Source organism: Propithecus coquereli, unplaced genomic scaffold (genome assembly GCF_000956105.1).
Source record: "Propithecus coquereli isolate 6110/MARCELLA unplaced genomic scaffold, Pcoq_1.0 Scaffold67, whole genome shotgun sequence".
Taxonomy (NCBI): domain Eukaryota; kingdom Metazoa; phylum Chordata; class Mammalia; order Primates; family Indriidae; genus Propithecus; species Propithecus coquereli.
In genome coordinates, this window is record NW_012152729.1 from 2,960,496 (window position 1) to 2,974,031 (window position 13,536).

At 40.4% G+C, this 13,536-nt stretch overlaps 1 protein-coding gene across 5 annotated transcripts in view; it reads right to left on the reverse strand.

Annotated features, from left to right (window-relative positions):
• CIRH1A (cirrhosis, autosomal recessive 1A (cirhin)) overlaps window positions 1-13,536 on the reverse strand; it is a 44,024-nt gene that overhangs the window by 9,964 nt on the left and 20,524 nt on the right. For all 5 annotated transcript variants that reach the window (XM_012660517.1, XM_012660513.1, XM_012660514.1 and 2 more), the window contains 6 exons: window positions 11,341-11,552; window positions 5,235-5,406; window positions 5,037-5,128; window positions 2,948-3,044; window positions 2,155-2,219; window positions 198-320 (listed from right to left, as the gene is read on the reverse strand). In XM_012660517.1, the coding sequence (XP_012515971.1) occupies window positions 198-320; window positions 2,155-2,219; window positions 2,948-3,044; window positions 5,037-5,128; window positions 5,235-5,406; window positions 11,341-11,552 (761 nt within the window). The remainder of the gene's footprint in view (window positions 1-197; window positions 321-2,154; window positions 2,220-2,947; window positions 3,045-5,036; window positions 5,129-5,234; window positions 5,407-11,340; window positions 11,553-13,536) is intronic.

The window sequence follows — 13,536 nt, forward strand, 5'->3', positions numbered from 1 at the left end:
CCCAGCCCACCCCCACAAATTGATTATGTTAATCAACTCAAAATGGAAATATAAGACTTTTGTTAACAACTGTCTCCAAATAGCTTCCCACTGAGTGAGGATTCACATGCAGTTCATTTCCACTTCACACGCACACACACAAATCACACATTTAGGAAGCTTTTTCTTATGTGACCAGACAGTGGGCCATCACTCACCCTTTTGAGGCTTATGTTGTCATGTTCATAATTCAACCGACAGAGACAAAACCGAGAAGCTGTAGAATAGGCTATCCAACTTCCACATGGGGAGATGGAGCTGCAAATAATGTTCTCGGGACCCTGGCAAGATTAGGAATCAAGATGAATGTTCAAGTAAAACTGTGTAGGACGAGGCTCACTGTGACACGACTCCTCAAGCTCTTATCACTCTGGACATATCCACAAATACCTACAATAACCCCGACACGCATATGCTGTGTCGCTACAATTATTGCAGAGGTAGAGCACCTAAATGGTGTGGGGCTTTGGAAATCCAAGAACGAAGGGCTATCTTATCTTGGCCCTTTTGGTACTTTGTAGATAGCCTCATACCAAACTGCAACTTTAGAAACCTGAGCAGGGAGGCATTTAATGCAGGAAAGCTTGGAAAGGTAGGCGATTTGGAGTACTGTTTTGTTTATGACAACCTTCTTTAAAGAAATAGTAAGTGAAAAACATTTGGAGAATAAAGAAGGAAAGTTCAGTGTAACAATTACATAATTTAAAAAACCCACAGACAAAAATAATGATTTCTCAATATATATACAACTCTCTCTCTCACACGGGGTGGGGGCAGGGAGAGATACAGGGTACAGAGGAAGCTACATAGCTAAGTAAATAACAGTAATTTCAGGAGAGGAGACTAGAATTAAAGAGATGCCAAGTACATAAACTGTCAGTATTGCTTAAATTCTTTACAATGAAGACTGTAGTCAGAAATATTTGTGTAATTAAAATAAAAAAATTTTTTTATTTTTTTTATTTTTATTTTTATTTTTTTGAGACAGAGTCTCACTCTGTTGCCCTGGCTAGAGTGAGTGCCGTGGTGTTAGCCTAGCTCACAGCAACCTCAAACTCCTGGGCTCAAGCGATCCTACTGCCTCAGCCTCCCAAGTAGCTGGGACTACAGGCATGCGCCACCATGCCCGGCTAATTTTTTCTATATATTTTTAGTTGTCCAGATAATTTCTTTCTATTTTTTTTAGTAGAGACGGGGTCTCGCTCTTGCTCAGGCTGGTCTCGAACTCCTGAGCTCAAACAATCTGCCCGCCTCAGCCTCCCAGAGTGCTAGGATTACAAGCGTGAGCCACCGCACCCGGCCAATAAAAAAATTTTTTAAAGGAAGGTAACTGTTTTACAGTATTAATGTAAAAAAATACATGCACATACACATGGTTGGAAATTTTTTCCTGGAAGGATATACTATGCAAGAAACTGTTGGCAGCAATCATATCTGGAGAGAACAGAGGAGGGGGGATAGGGTGAGGAGGAGACTAATTTTGATTCATACTCTTTTGTAGCATTTAAGTTTTTAAAAACATGCATGTTACTTTCATAATAATATCAAAAGAAGAAAAATCAATTTCCTGTATGCACTCACAATAAATCCTAATAAACTCTGAATCCTCAAATTTATAATCACAGGAAACCCAGTTCTGATGACACAGTCCTTCATTCAAAGAGTTTTAGAATTTATACTAAAGAGTTTATGATGTGAAGTTAACCCTCAAAATTCAGAATGGGGGGCCGGGTGTGGTGGCTCACGCCTGTAATCCTAGCACTCTGGGAGGCCGAGGCGGGCAGATTGTTTGAGCTCAGGAGTTCGAGACCAGCCTGAGCAAGAGCGAGACCCCATCTCTACCAAAAATAGAAAGAAATTAATCGGACAACTAAAAATATATAGAAAAAATTAGCCGGGCATGGTGGCGCATGCCTGTAGTCCCAACTATTCGGGAGGCTGAGACAGAAGGATTGCTTGAGCCCAGGGGTTTGAGGTTGCTGTGAGCTAGGACGCCACGGCACTCTAGCCCGGGCAACACAGTGAAACTATGTCTCAAAAAAAAAAAAAAAAAAATTCAGAATGGGAAAAATATTCCGGATTTCAGAGTCTGAACACACAGTTAAACGTCCTTACCTTTGTCTTGAGGTGCAGTAAATGATCTGCATTTTTAGAGAGTGGAAGGGTATCCCCATTCTTCCCTGAAACAAGAAACTTCTCTTAGTTTTTTCTTATCAAAGAAAGATTATTTGCACATTTTTTCTTCTACAAAGTCACTCCTTGGTAGAATGGATCTCTACCAGTGGGAAATCAGAAAAATGGCTTTACTTAGAAAGCTCACAATTTTTGAGGAGGTATATGAAGAGGAAAGCAGTGAATACTTCCTTCACTTCTGTCCTACGATACATCACGAATTCTCTGAGGCTCTACTCCACAGCCAGGCATGCAGGTGGGTGGAAATAGAGTTTGTATGGTCTCAATTTTATTCCACTACAAACGAGAGGACACAAACATTTCCTTAACAGGTCACATAAAATGGCACTAGGCTATCACTCAGTAAGATCCATGTGACCACCTTTTTCATGTAGGACCCATCACTACCCATCATTAAATCTCGTCGCTTTTCAACAGCCTGTTTTCCTCTCAGCCAAGCTAGGGCAAGCTATGATTCTTCAACCCTCACCTCACCTACATCCTGCAGGACACCACATAGAATCTTAAACTTTTACGAGATGATCCAGTATCCTGCTAAAGATTCTAACACTCTAAATAACTTGTTTGCTTTAGCTAGTGGGTAGGAAAACTGTAAGTTACAATGGACACAGAAAAATCTACTTTGATTTTTCTGTAAGCAGAACTTTAACTGCAATTCTGATTTTTGGCTTCTCTCTCCAGTCTTCTGACTGGGAAACATTTTCTCCCACATTACCTGTTGCAACCGTGGATCCCAGTCTCCAGAGTTCCAAGTGATGAGCAAACTGGAAGAGGAGAAGCTGCCTTTTCTTGGAACAGGAAATGAGACGTCGCTGTACCCAAGAATTGAAAAGTTGAAAATAAGCCAGTGTCATCTATTGCCTCAGCACTAGATACACCAGCAACATCTTAGTACATTTTTTCCTGTTGAAATCTATTTCCTTGATAAATATCTCCTAAGTACTACTATATGCCAGGCACTATCCTAGGATCTAAGAACATAATGGTAAATAGAAACATAGCTACTGCTCCCTAGAAGCCTCTAGTCTAAAGGGTGACACAGAATTAAATATCAATTACATTTCAGTACGCCAAGAATTTTAACATGGCAAAACATTATACGTAATGAAAAAAAGCAGAAAGGACATCTAGCTTTGTGGGGGTCAAGACAGAAGCTCAGATGAAGTTCACTAGTAAAGACTAATCAGGCAAAGAAGGCAGAGCAGGATGTTCTAAGGAGAGAAATGGCATGTGAAATAGCCCAAAGGTCAAAGAGCATTCGAGGTAATAAAAAGTCTTTCAAAATGGCTAGCCTGGGTGGGGTGCTGCAGGTGTGTGAAACGAGAGGTGAGAGAAGCAGCTAAAGGGCCAGGGATAGACTGAGACAGGTTCTATAAGCCACGTGAAGGAACCAGCATATGCTGCAGGCAACAGGGATAACCAGAGACTTTGAAGCACGGAGTGATGAACAAAGCTCCTTTTTTTTTTTTTTGAGACAGGGTCTTGCTCTGTCTCTGTTGCCCTCAATAGAGTGCAGCGGCATCATCCTAGCTCACAGCAACCTCAAACTCCTGGGCTCAAGCAATCCTCCTGCCTCAGCCTCATGCGTAGCTGGGACTACAAGCACGTGCTACCATGCCCAGCCCCAAAGTTGCTTTTTAAACAGATCAATGGAGAATAGGCTGCAATGACACAAATGGAAATAAAAGAAGATCATTAAGAAGCTACTGTAAAGGAATTCAGATGAGAAAAGACACTGATTCAACTGGAACAACAAAGCCAGGCACAGTGGTGCACGCCTGTAGTCCCACATACTTGGAAAGCTGAGGTGGAGGATGCCTTGAGCTCAGGAGTTGGAGACCAGCCTGGGCAATACAGTGAGATCCCATCTCAAAAAGCAACAACATCCAAGCATGGTGGCTCACGCCTGTAATCCTAGCACTTTGGGAGGCCGAGGTGGGAGAACTGCTTGAGGCCAGGAGGTCAAGACCAGCCTGAGCAATGCAGTACCTCGTCTCTACAAAAAATAAAAATTTAAAAAAATTAGCCAGGCATGGTGGCACACACCTGTAGTGCCAGCTACTCAGGAGGCTGAGGCAGGGGGATTGCTTAAGCCCAGGAGTTTGGGGTTGCAGTGAGCTATGATGATGCCACTGCACTTCAGCCTGGGCAACAGGGTGAGACCCTGTCTCAGGAGCAAAAGAAACAAAAACAACAACAAAACAAAACAAAGACAACGGCAGTACAGACAAAGAAAAATTACTCAATTTAAGAGATAATGAGGACTATGTTCAACCTCATCAAAGTATATACACTAAATGTGTACAGTTTTTATATATCAAATATAACTCAATAAAGCTGTTGAGATATACGTACGTGCATAAATATATATGAGATAATGAGGCGGCAGGCTCAGTAAGGTTTACTGGTTGAATGGAATGTGAAGCAGGTGTAGGGGACAAGGTTTACTAGCTTGGCAAGATGGTACAACTTACTTACAATGGAACACTGGAACCTTGGATTTTCTTGCTCCCACCCAGAATAACAGAACTCACGCTTAAAAACAAACAAACTTCCCATAAACCACAACTATGTGGAAAACGGAATGATTTCCCTAGAGACTGAACTCAAGATGCTGCTGTCAATCTCATGGCCCCAGAAATGTCTCTGCAAGAAGCTTGCCTTGGAAACAGAAGGAAGAAGGTGGCTACGCAAAGTCTCAAAAATTTGTCCAGTAAGTGTGAGCTGTTCAGAGTCTCGTGGGACAGAGGGATGGGGAATGGGAGATGAGGGGTTGGCGGGGGGGGGGGGGGGGTGCTACTTACATGGGGAAAGGTGATTTTTCGGAGAGCAGCATCATAATTCTTTACTTCTACCTTCTCCATGAGAGGACGAATGACTAGATGAGTGTCGGTGCCTAGGGTAGGGGGAAGGAGAGAAGGTATGCAGAATTAGAAGTCCTGCGTGAAAATAACCAGGGATGGACAGAGCAAAGAGGCAGCCTCACTGGAAGTGGAACCCACCTCCAGATATCAGAGCTGTTGGGCTGTGGGCCACGGCACGCACGTCGTGAGTGTGATGCTGGAACGGTTTTGTCCGCACCCACTGCTTCTCATTGCTGTTAGAAGTCACGGGGACCAGCTGAAAATGGAATATTGTCCCCTCGGCTGTGCCCACCACGAAACTGTCTTCTTGCTGAGGAATTAAATCATAAGGGAGGTACATGTGATCAAAACAGGGTCCAGCTGGAAAAATATTCCCTGAGTTTTTCTATCTGGGCAGCTTAGGGGAAAACCTATGCCCAGAATTAGAAAAGAGGTTATAGGAGTCTTTTCCCTCCACAAGCTAACAATTTCATCAGCCAAGCAAGTTCAGATACAGATGACAAGGCGCCCTCTACCGACAAAATTATTAATAACAATACATACCTCCAACTGTTAAACTTCACATATACAAACTAGACCTCATTAGAATAGCAACCAAACAGATAAAACAGCTAGGAATAAACTTAACAAGAAATGTGCTAGACCTATCTAAGAAAAAATTTAAATTTTCCTGAAGAATATAAGAAGTGACATAACCAAAGAAATCCACACCACGTTCTTTAATAGGAATATTTAACACGATAAAGACATTATCACTAAGATATGTGTAAGTTTTACACAATCCAATAAAAACACCAATAGTCTTTTATTTCAAACTAGAAAAGGTGTTCCTTGAATTCATATAAAAAAATAAAGGGAAAAAAAACCCCAAACCCATAATACAAACCAAAAACCCCAACAAGAATAGTAATGAAGGTACTGAAAGCAGGAGCTCAAACAGATACAGGGTGAGCACCCCTGATCTGAAACCCAAAATGTGAAACTTTTTGAGCACCAACGTGACACCTCAAGTGGAAAATTCCACACTGGACCACACAGTCAAAAATTTTGTTTCACGAACAAAATTAATAAAACATCCCATAAAATTAAACATTCAAACTATGTGTATAGAGTATATAAACGTAAGTGAATTTCACGTTTAGACTTGGGTCCCATCCCCAAGATATCTCATTATATATATGCAAATATTCCAAAACTGGAAAAAATCCAAAATCTGAAATACTTCTGGTCCCAAGCATTTCAGATGAGGGACATTCAACCTGTACTTGTACATCAATGTACAAATACAGTCTTTTCATTGTCTTGGAGCTATTTAACAACTGCTATAGCATTATTCACAATAGGCAAAAGATGGAAACAACCCAAATGTCCATCAATAGACAAATGGATAAATGCTGCGTATACACACATACAGGTATGTTATTCAGCCTTTAAAAGAAATGAAATTCTGACAATTCTGACAACATGGATGAACCCTGAAAACAGTATGCTAAGTAAAATAAGCCAAATACAAAAGGACAAATACTATATGATTTCACTTATATGAGGTGTCTAACAGGCAAATTCATAAGGACAGAGAATAGAACAGAGGTTACCAGGGGCTGGGAGAAGGGAGAAATAAGGAATTATGGTTTAATGGGTACAGAGTTTTGGTTTGGGGTGAAGAAAAAATTTGGAAAATGGATAGTGGTGGTGGTTGCACAACAGTGTGAATGTACTTAATGACACTAAATAGTACACTTAACAATGGCTAAATAAATGTTATTATGTATACTTTAACAACATAAAAAAATTTTAAAAGAAAACTATTTACTTTATTTAAAGTATTAGGAATATGGGGGGGTGAGGGAGAGATTAGAAAACTGGTAGTAAAAAGACTGAAATTTCAAAAATCTTGAGCTAATTTACTGTCATTTATCTACTTATCTTATATTGATCTGAAATCCAGATGCTGTCTTTTCTTTTCTTTTAACAGGCAAAGAGAGGGAAGGCTGAGGAGGGGAAGTAGCCTGATCAGTATCATAAAAAGACTTGGGTTCCCTGGTTTCCAGACTAAAGGCACTCTCTCGCCAGTATGTTGAGCACTGTGATGTCTAGTTTTAAAAAGGTCTTAGTGTGTTTATAATTTTTTAAAAATTCTCCTATATTCTCAAAACTACTTTCCTTTTAACTGTAGTTTTTATAAATGCACATAGCTTTGAGTAAGAAAAAAAAAATTAGGCCTGGCACGGTGGCACACGCCTGTAATCCTAGCATTCTGGGAAGCCAACGTGGGAGGAATGCTTGAGGCCAGGAGTTCTCGAGACCAGCCAGAGCAACAGCGAGATCCCATCTCTGCTAAAAAACAGAAAAATTAGCTGGGCATGGCAGCTACTTGGGAGGCTGAGGCAGGAGGATCGCTCGAGTTGAGCAATGGGTGCAACAGTGAGCTATGATGACTCCACTGCACTCTAGCCTGGGAGATAGAATGAGACCCTGTCTCAAAAAAAAAAAAAAAAAAAATTATACGGTGTTTGACAGGGTAGTGAAAAAAATCGCAACCTGGATGAGCAGTTAACCAACCAAACCATGAAAACATGAGGTCAACTAGTCGAGAGAGATGAGAAGTCTGAACATGGTTGAGCATGTAGCTGCCAACTGACTACACACTTACTGTGGACTAGGAACTTTATATATGCCATACCATCTCTACTCCTTTGTTAAGTTACAAGTAAATATAATTTGCCCTATCAGGAAAAATTCAGAGAGACTTTGAAATCAGCAAAGGAAAAAAAATACTAGGGTCCTTGTCTAGTGAGCCTTTTGATTGTCTTGGAGCTATTTTATTAACATAACTGTTGTACAAGTTATAGAAAATTTAGAGGATGTGAAAGATTCTTTTCCACAGAAATCCACCGAATTTTGCCTGGTAGAAAGCAACTGATTACTGCCCTATGGACACAGTTTTGCAACAATCTGTAAACTCAGCATTCCTGATGGCCTTACATAAGCACGTTCTTTGACTTCTCTTTGGAACTGCCTGAAATATCTTCCTGGTTCCCTCATTAATGAATTATAGAAAATCTCTGAGACATTTTCATTTATGTTTGTATGAGTCAGGATTGTAACTTTCTTTCCCCTAATCATCATTTAATAGTCTTTTTCACAGATAAGGAAACTGGAGCTACATAGGTTTAGAAACATGACAAAGAAATAAAACCATCTGCTTCCAAAGCCTGTGCTCTGGGCACACCACACTGCCCCAACCTTGTGCCAGCTCTCCTGAGGTCACTTGCAGGTACCTGGTGGTGGAGAAGAAAGCTAACCGTATCTGAAGGACGGCACATAAGTGGCCCTGACCAGCCTGTCCCTCATCTCTAAAGATTCTATTTGAAAAGCATTAGCCCAAGATGAAAGTGGAGATACAAAGAAGCTTAGGAACTCACTCTTCCCCACCTCCAACTGTTAGTTCATTTAATTTACAAAAAATAAATTTTAAAAAAATGGCAGTTTGTTTAAAGTCCCACCCACAGAGAGGAATTTGGAAGGCCTCTATAGGTGTGATCATAAAAGAACTGAAAAGGAAACAAAAGAAAAGGGCTCTCTTAGGATGTAGCAGGAAGGAAACAAAGGAAAAATCAAACCTGGAAGTGGGGTGGGGAGTTTCCCAAATTAATCAAAGAGTGATCATTTCCCACAAAGAAAAAAAAATTATCTCAGGACTGCCCTCTAAATGAAAGCAAATATTTCCTACAACTCCCTGCAGGAATCAGTACTCACCTCCTAGATGAAAGTGAAAGACATCTAAGAAGATCAAAGGACCTGGTATTTGCCACAATTCACTCTTTAGCCAATGAAGATCCATTAAAAATAAATCTAAAAAATAATCAGCTATTCTGGCAAGAGAGTATAATGGAGAAAAGCCTTGAAATTAGAATCACTTTAAAAAAGGATGTGAAAATGATAATGACAATAGCACACTCACTCTGTGCCAGAGAACACTTAACACTTTACATGCCCTATCCATTTAATCCTGCCCCAAACTCTATAAGTTATGTATTTTTTTTTTAAAGAGGAGGAAACTGAGGCTTAGAAATAAGTAACTTAAGCAAGCAAGTCATGTAGTAGCTAAGTGGTACCACTGGGACTGAAACCCAAGCCTGTCTAATTCCAGAATCTGTGATAAGAACTTTTGATGGCTGGTATTTGTACAATTGTATTTTTCAATCAAAAAAAAAAAGTACCATAATTCACTGATTCTGAGGCAAACATTTTCCCATGTTTTAACATCTCTGAAATCAGGATATCTTAAAATGTCTGTCAGTCTGTGCATGGGTGACATCTGCAGATAAACAGCCAACATCAACACTTGCAGAATGGTTGTCAAAAGTCTAAAGAGAACGTGGGTAGGAAACTACAGTGGAGCTTCGCACTACTGATGGCACAGAGGCAATGTGTGGAAAACAAGGTCCAGAAGACTGAGTTGAAAAGTGACTCAGAGAGTCTAATTCTGAATGTAATGAAGTTTTAGGAATATCTTAATCAGTATATTTTGCTTATATTTTCCTTTTTATATATGCACAAGAGTGGCATGACAAAATTTAAGTCTCAAAGTACTCTTTCAATAAGTAAAATACAAATTCTATGTTTAAAAAAAACATTGTCAGGCTCGGTGCAGTGGCTCACATCTATAATCCTAGCACTTTGGGAGGCTGAGGTGGGAGGACTGCTTGAGGCCAGGAGTTCAAGACCAGCCTGAGTAAGAGCAAGACCCTGTCTCCACAAAAAAAAAAAAAAAGAAAAAGAAAAATTAGCTGGGCGTGGTGGTGCACACCTGTAGTCCCAGTTACTTGGGAGGCTGAGGAAGGAGACTCACTTGAGCCCAGGAGTTTGAGGCTGCAGTGAGCTATGATCACACCACTGCACTCTAGCCTGGGGGACAGAGCAAGACTCTGTCTCAAAACAAAACCAAACCAAACCTGTCAGTTTATGTTTACAAAATATAAATTTTGTATTTAAAAAAGCACAGTGTCATAGCTTAATTGGCAGTGTTTTTTCTTTCCCATGATGACAAAATAATGTCATGTCTCACAATTATTTGTTTCTAAGATTCAATGCAATACAGTAATGTAGGAACACTGAATGAAAAAAATCAAATGGTATACAGTACAAATTAAGCCTGGACTCCCAAATTCCCTCTCTGGAAATTGTCATTAGCAATTCTATCTTTTCAAAGATATTCTATGTATATACCAGCAAAACTGTTTATTTGAATCTTCCCTTCCTTTTCTTATACATTATCATGTGCTGTATTAATACACTATAATACTGTTTTACTTTTTTCCCTTAACAATATATCCCAGAAATTGTTCCACAGCAGTAAATACACATCTTTCTTGTTCTTTGAAGCAGCTGCACACATAATATTTGAGAAGGTACACTTTAATAACTAAGTCTTACGTATAATTACAACTGCTTTGGATTAAAACGCTTTTAAAGAGGAATTTCTCCCACTCATTTCAACTTAGACCATTATACGTGCCATCTAAATATTTTTACAGGGCTTTAACATACATCAAATTGTTCTCATAGAAAACCTGTGAAATGGGATAGAAATATTTACAGGCAAGAAAAGCAGGCATGAATGAACTCTATACTAGAAAATTAACGTCCACACTTAGGATCGCACATAATTCTCAAACTACGTAGGTAAAGAATAAATCTAGTTAACAAATCTCAATGTCACTTTTCATGGCTCACTGCTAAAATACTCAAAGGTTTCTGAATTAGAATTCACACGACCAAAAGAAAAGAGGCATACGTGTTCTATACAAAGCTATCTCACGGCTTTTTCAAATAGGAGAAAAGAAACATTTTCAAAATCACTATAAAGTTATCCTCTAATGTCCCAAAATAGATAGGAAGCAGAAGAGCAGTTGTACAGAGAGGGAAACAGGGCTTTTCAAGATTCTTCTAGGTTACTTGTGCCTTATCTACAATCAGACTGGATGAACTCTGGGTAAGGAGTATCTGAAGAAAATCTCTCTGCTAACTAGTCTTGTAGAGAATCCCATATTCTCTAACCAGCTGGTAGATACCATAGCAATGACGTGGGTTTCAGATGCATTTTCCTAAACTCATCTTCCTCCAGTGTAACGTCAGGATTTGACATCTAAATATTTTCACAGAGCATGTCACTAACCCTGCTTTCTCTACTCACCGCCCAGGCTGTACATGGACCACTGAAAACAGGGACTGTACTCACATCGGCCACAGCGATGGAATGCACATCAGCATTTGCGATGAGATGGCTCTTCACAAGCGTCCCGGTAGCTGAGTCCCAGAACTGCACTTTCCCAGAAGAGTCCGCACTTATGATGGTGCCATCAGACAAGAAGGCAACACCCCACACGATACACTTTCGCTTAGACACACCCATACACTGCCTATCCACAATCATCTTCCGAATAGTGCTCCCTGAAAAATAAGAAAAACACACATTTGGATGGTACTTATTTCTCCTTTAGTCTTTTAAACACTGCCTGTGGTGTGCATAACATGGTAAGTCAGCTGACTGGACACAGCCAGCCAGTAAAAAGGTAGTTCTGGTGAACCCGGTCTCAGATCTCCAAAATGGTCACCTGAATAAAAGTGGAGGTGGGGCTGGGCACAGTGGCTCATGCCTGTAATCCCAGCACTCTGGGAGGTGGAGGTGAGAGGATGGCTTGACCTCAGGAGTTCGAGATTAGCTTGTGCAAGAGCAAGAGCCTGTCTCTACTAAACATAGAAAATTTAGCTGGGCAGGGCATGGTGGCAGGCGCCTGCAGTCATAGCTACTGGGGAGGTTGAGGCAGGAGGATCGCTTGAGCCCAGGAGTTTGAGGGTGCAGTGAGCTGTGATCACACCACTGCCCTCTACCCAGGGCAACAGAGTGAGACTCTGCCTTAAAAAAAAAAAAAAAAAAAAAAAAAGTGGAGGTTGGGGGACAAGAAGAGGGGGGAGGAGGGACAGGGAACAGGGAGGGAGGGAGGGAAGGAGAGAACGAGAACAGACACCCCTTCTGGGGAGGTGAAATGGAAAGAGACATGTGGGACGTTCATGTACAGCTGGCCAACCGTACATACACACTACACTCTGCTCTCTCCCAAAACCCCACAGGAAGGGGAAAGAACACAACAGTGACAAAATTTTGGGAATTGGAAAGCAGACATGAAGTGGTAATTGACTCAGCAGAGCCCTGAAACTAAGTCCCAAGTCAGCAGCGAAGAAAGTCAAGAAGCCACCTCATTTATACTATGGAATCCTCAAATGACTTGGGAATTGGAGATCCCAGATACTCTAGAAACAAAGGGAAAAGTGGGGCTTCAAAAGAAGGATCAGTTGAAAATAAGTTTAAGAAACTGTTAGAACCCTCAGATACCCACACCCTAAGAAACTGGGCAGCTCCCCAAAAACCACCTCCACAGGAGGCTGGGACTTACTCTCTGAAGAGGGTTACCGGGCACAACCGAGGGTGGGAATGTGATATGAATAACAGAATTAAGTACAACTTTCTAACTGAATGTTGAGAATACCAGTTTTCTTTTCCTTAGAACGCTGGTAGCCAAGCTTATGCTTACCACGCAGGGAAATGAAAAAGCCTTTTGTGGGTATATAACTGGCAAAGAGAAAAGATCTGAAGACCCTGGCTTCATAGGTTCCCCAAATTCGCAGTCTAGCCAGATCACTCTTCAGTGACACCCAAGCTCAATAAGCTCCACTGATGTAGTCATGAGAGTGATCACCAGACATGTGCGGAAAGCCTTTAAGAGGAAAGGCAGAGGCCAAGAACACTAACAGAAACAAATCAATGAGTAACAGGGAGGAAAGAGGCAGGGTGAGGAATGCTTGACAAATATTTCTTGCCTCAGAAAGAGAAGTAGAGTTTGTGTATAATGAAACAAAAGATAATGCTATAAAAAAGAACATTCAGGAAACAAACAAACAAAAAAAGCCCTCTGGAAATGTCAGAATGAAAAACTCAATAGAAGAACCGAAAGGTAAACATGCAAACTCTCCCAGAGGCATAGTAATAAAAAGCCAAAGAGACAAAATATGAGAGTGAAAAAATGAAAGAATACCACAGTTGTGTGTCTAGAAACAAAAAATAAGAAAAAAAAAAAAATAGAAAAAAGGAAAGAAAATTAGAAGAGCCAACGTCCAAATAATAAAATTCCAGAAAGAGAAAATGGGGAGAAACTTATCTACAAAATAATTATAAGAACTTGCCTCAGAACTGAAGGATGTGGGTTTTAGATTAAAAGAATCTACTAGGTGTTCAGAACAATTGATCCACAAACCAAGAAACACAATTTTGAAATTTCAGAACAGTAAGGATAAAGGGAACATCCTAAAAAGCTCCCAGAAAACAAAAAACAAAAAACCCCAGGTTCTACACAAAGAATTGACTCTCAGAATGACA